General features: G+C 55.0%; 1 protein-coding gene across 1 annotated transcript; it reads right to left on the minus strand.

The window, feature by feature from the left end:
• Positions 1 to 3,255: 3,255 nt before the first annotated feature.
• Positions 3,256 to 4,605, minus strand: TRH (thyrotropin releasing hormone). Its single transcript, XM_016209844.2, has 2 exons — positions 4,392 to 4,605; positions 3,256 to 3,755 (listed from the first exon to the last, which is right to left on the minus strand). The coding sequence occupies exons 1-2, from the start codon at positions 4,603 to 4,605 to the stop codon at positions 3,256 to 3,258; spliced, it is 714 nt and encodes a 237-aa protein (XP_016065330.2).
• Between the last annotated feature and the right edge of the window lie 494 nt (positions 4,606 to 5,099).

Below are 5,099 nucleotides of genomic sequence, written 5' to 3' on the forward strand. Positions count from 1 at the left end.
AATAGTCAAAGCAGATTTCTAAATCTCACATGAGAGCATCTAGCTGCAAGGGAGTCTGGGAAATGCAGTCTTTGCTTTCCAGCCTCCACAATACAGAAAGGCACTCTAGGAGGTAATGTGAGGAATACGAGAAGTAGGAGAAAAGAGGTCTCTAGACAGAGGGAATAACATGAACGCAAACCCTAAGGTCTGTTCAGGAAACAAAAAGGAGGTCAATTGGGTGGGCCACGGTAAATAATTTAGATTTTATCTTAGGTGAAATGGAAGCCACTGAGAGGTCTTAAGCAGGGTGGTTGCCACGATCAGATTTCTACCTCAAGAAAGTCCCTCTGGCTATGTATAGAGAATGAGCTTAGGGGACAACAGTGGAAGCCAGAGACAAGTGAAGAGGCAACTGTAGTCTTGAGATGGTGGTGGCAGAGGAGCCAAAAGGAAATGGGATTTGAGACATGTCTAGGACATGGTAAAAACTGGATGATAGAGGACTAGAGGCATGGAGACCACCCCCAAGTTTCAGACTCATGTGCTGAGATAAGTCACTTTACTTCTTTCTTAGTTATCTTTTCTCTAAATCAGGGTGACTATGATGAGTAATTCATTCATTCAACAGATATTCACAAATCACCTATCATGTGCAGTGGATGTCAAAGTGCTTTTCCCAATGTCTGGCCCCAGAGGAAATGCTCAGAAATTTTTTAATTTTTCTTTTACCCTTGAAAGCTCAACCCAAGTGTCCCTTTCCCCAGGAAGGCTTCCTCAATTCTACCCCAAACCACACTGTTTTTAACACTTCTGAATTATGGCAATCAAAGTGTCTGTGTGGGGACTGGACTGAACCAGGGAGAGGGGGAGAACTGGATAAGACACAAGGCCTGGGCTAAACAATGGGATGGGAGGAGGTGGTGGGAAGCGAGGGTCCAAAACACTAAGTGGTCATCATCTGTTTGCTTGCCTGTCTCCCCACTGGATGGTGACTTCCTTAAGGGCAGAGAGCCTGGGAAATTCAGGCTGGGGAATTAACATAGAAGTGACTTGAAGCTTTTGACATCCATTCAACAAATATTTATGGAGCACCTACTTCGTGCCAGGCCCTGACCTAGGCAGCTTTGATGAAGGCAGACACATATGAGAAGGGAAAGATGAGACAGATCTTAGTGGAGAAAGAACAAGGGAGAGGCATTTGTATTAGTCAGAATTGGCTAAGTTTAGCTGAAGTAACAAATAAACCCTGAAATCTCAGTGACTTAATACAACACAAGTTCATTTCTTTTTTTTCTTTTTTAAAATATATCTTTATTGATTTCAGAGAGAGGAAAGGAAAGGGAGAGAGAGAGATAGAAACATCAATGATGAGAGAGTCATTGATTGAGCCCACAACCCGGGCATGTGCCCTGACCGGGAATCGAACCCCAATCGCCTGGATCCTAGGTTGACGCTCTACCGCTGAGCCACACCCTGCCGGGCACAAGTTCATTTCCTACACATGAGAAGTCTAATGTGGGTGAGCAGTATCTAACTTCCATCTGGTGATGCCAGGGTCTGGAATCCCTCTGTCACATGCTCTACCATTTCAGCATGTGGCCTCCCAGGCTTCTGTGGCAGGAAGAAAGAGGTAAAGGAGGTTCATGGACTCTAACTGCCTCAGCCCAGGAGTGACACCCTTCTCTTCACAGCCCATTGGTTCGGGCTTATCATATGACTCCACCCCAACTTCAAGGGAGACTGGAAAATGTAGGGAAACACATGGACTATCTCTGCCATCTCAGCATCTTAGGCTGAGCGAAAGTTATGTGTGTGAGAGGGGATTTGGGGAGTAGCATATAGATTTAAGGATAAAGCCACATGCCTGGCATGGACTTACAATAAAGCCCCAGTGACTGGATTTTGTGTGTGTGTGTGTGTGTGTGTGTGTGTGTGTGTGTGTGTGTGTGTGTGATTGGATTTAAGTGTCTTTAGATGGCCTATTCAGTTTGCCCCAGTCCCCATGACTCCCTCTTGTCCTGTACTCAGCCTGCCTCCCTGCCTGGCCCCAGAAGGCCCCTGGTTTGAGTCCCCAGCCTTAGCCTTTGTCCTCATTTTGCCTGCCAGGTGACACAGCCTGTTGATTCCTACCACAGAGCTATGTTGATTACAAACCTGAGCCAGACCACCCCTTTCACCAACATAGGCAAACTCAAGGCAGGGTCCTGAGCTGGTCTCTAAGGCCCATGGCTCCACCTCAGCAGCTTTGTGTCTTCCAGAAAGCCCTTCCTCTTCTCCAGGTCTCAGTTTCCTGAGGTGTCAAATGGGCTCCAGAGTCCTGGTTCACCTCCCAAGCTTGTTCTGAGATGGGAGCAATGGGGGGGACTTTTCATCCCCCAGGATCCCTGATTCCCTTCTCAGCAGAGCCAGGGAGCTCTAGTCCTGTCCCCTCTCAATGATGAAAAGAGACACCCCACATCAGCTGAGACAGAACCGCAACCACAGAGCTCCATGATTATCTAGATGTGTGTTTTATTATCATTAGGATGGTTATCATTGACAAGGAGAAGGTGCCTAGCAGGTTATATACAAGCCACAACATCCAGGATGATGTTTACATATTCCCACATACATGTTTATCCCACAACTTTCAGGGAGATGTTTACATATCCCCACGCACATTTATTCCACAGCTATCACACAACACAGCAACACAGGGGGTCTCGACCTAACATGCTTTCCGCAAGCAGAACACAGCTATGGGTCAGGTGCTGCCACCCCCCCCCCCCCAAAAACACCCAAGAAACCCAAGAAGGGGAGGAGACCCTGGGTTCTGGGGACAAAGTAAAGTTTACATGTGGCGAATCCTGATACGTGGGGCAGGGGATGGAAGCTAGATTTGGACATTACCACTTCAACTGCACCCCACCCTCACTGGCTGCTTGCCCCAGAAGTGCTCTGCCCTTCTCTGGAAATACCTTAGAAGACACAGAAGGATCATCTTAGCCAGGGCTAAGGCAGGGGAGCAGGCCTGTGGGGTGGGGGAGGGTCTCTGGGATCTGCCCCCTTGCCAGCCATGCGAAGTGGAGTAATATGGGGTTTTAACTCACAGGATGGCTTTCTCATGTCCCTAAAAGAGGGGGGCAAGGCCAGGGGTTTGGGTGTGTGCATACAGAGGGCTCAGGTTTATGATCAGGGATCTAAGGAGTAGGGAAAGAAGGGTCACAAAGGGTTAGGGCACACAGGGTTGAAGACATTCCTAGACCCCAAACTTGACTTCACAGGAAACTGGGCTCACTCCTCCAGGGGCTCCCTGATCCAGGCTGCCCGCCGCCCAGGGTGCTGCCGCTTGTCCTCAGGCCCCTGGCCCCTGCTCAGGTCACCCAGGAGCCCCAGCAGGAGGCTGGCTTGACCACAGTCTCCCTGGAGCCCACACGGGCCCCCCAAGGCTCTCTTGCCGGGATGCTGGCGTTTCTCAGGCATCAGCTCCCCCTCCATCTCCTCTTCCTCTTCCTCCCAGCGCCCCTGGGCTTTGGGGTCCACCAGCCGCCTGCCTGGGTGCTGCCTCTTGGTGAAAGCATAGCCCAGCCAGGAGGAGCGCCGGCCAGGGTGCTGCCGCTTCTGTTGGGTCCCATCCTCGGGCCACACAGCTGCCTCGTCCCGCCGGCCTGGGTGCTGCCGTTTGTGGGGCCCCACAGCCCATCCTTCCTCCTCTTCAACTCCCTCTTCTGCCTCCTCCCTCTTGCCTGGATGCTGGCGCTTCGAGAGCCAGTCGGGCTGAAAGATCTGGGACTCTGCGGAAGGGGAGAGGCCGGTGAGGGACCCTCCGGCCCCTGAGTGCCCACCCTAGCCTTCTCCCAGTCAAGGTGAGAATTCCTGCAGCCCTCACCTGGAGCGATGGCCTCGCACCTGAGTCCTGGGACTCACAGACACACACACACACACACACACTCACCCAGACGGTCAAAGGCATGACCTCTGGGTCCAGGCCCAGCTCTGCCACACCCTAACTGTGTGACCATAGCAACTCGCTCAGCCTCCCTGAGCCTCAGTTTTCTTCTGCAATGAGGGGTAATAACAGTGCCTAACTCAGAGGCTGTTAGGAAGGTCACATAGTGTGACAAGGCGTCTGAAGTGCTTAGAGCAGCGAGTGCCTGGCATGCATATGTCTCACAAGCAGTAAACACTCAGACTCTCTCGCTCTCCCCAGCACAGAATCTTCCCCACCGCAGGTACGCTTTCGGTGAAAGATTCCCAGTCCTGATGCAAGAGGAATCTGGTCCCAGGAAAGGGTCAGCGCACCCCCCTGCCCAGGGCGTGGGCAACGAGAGTTTCTGAGCAGCAGGCTGGCTGACCAAGTCGCTCCCTGGGCTCTGCTCGGGGTTTCTTCCCCCCCAGCCCTGGGCCGCCGGGCCGCACCCGCCTCTCACCTGACTCGCGGCTTCCCAGGTCCCCGCGCAGCCGCTCGAGGTCCTGCTGGAGCAGCAGGAGGCGCTCCGCCCGGCGCAGGAGGGGGTCCAGGGCCGGGTGCTCCGCGGCCGCCGCCGCCTCCTGCGGGTCCACCTCGGGCTGTGCGCGGCCTCCGGGGACGTCGGTCAGGAGCAGGGTCAAAGCCATGGCGAGCAGCAACCAAGGGCCAGGCATCGTGGCGTCTGGGGTCTGGAGGGCAGAGCGAGAGCATAAGCTAGCGGAGCCCCCCCCCGACCCCCCCCTAATCCGCTGGATCCCCTTTCCAGTCCCAGAGGGTTCCTGAGGCCAGAGGAACAAACCATTTAAACACCCTTCCGAGGGCAGGACCACCTGCCACCTGGGAGGGGCGCGGGGGCGCGGGGGCGCGGAGGGAGCCGGAGGCTCTGCCTGGAGCTCTAGGGGTCCTCACCCATGGAGGCGCTTGGGGCGCCTCCCCGAGCCCTGTCCTGCCCGCGAGGAGGCCGTGGGAGCCCCGTCGCCACCGCTCAGGGCCCGGCGGAGCTGGGGCAGGCTCGGCAGGGGTGCCACCGAGACGGCAGCGCCGGCCCGACGGCCAGGAGGCTGCCTGCGCCGCGGGCGAGGCTCCCCCAAGGCCCCAGCGCCGCTGCCTGATCAGCCCCAGCCCCCCTCGCCGGCGCGCTAATTCCAGACCTAAGACCCCGTTTCTC

This window comes from Miniopterus natalensis, chromosome 15, assembly GCF_054644295.1.
Source record: "Miniopterus natalensis isolate mMinNat1 chromosome 15, mMinNat1.hap1, whole genome shotgun sequence".
Taxonomy (NCBI): Eukaryota; Metazoa; Chordata; class Mammalia; order Chiroptera; family Miniopteridae; genus Miniopterus; species Miniopterus natalensis.

Bases quoted from the DNA above. Each gene is read 5' to 3' on its own strand.
- TRH (XM_016209844.2), bottom strand. From the start codon at position 4,605: ATGCCTGGCCCTTGGTTGCTGCTCGCCATGGCTTTGACCCTGCTCCTG. The intron at 3,756-4,391 runs GTGAGAGGCGGG...CCCCTTCCGCAG, and splicing joins CCTGGGAAGCCGCGAGTCAG to AGTCCCAGATCTTTCAGCCC.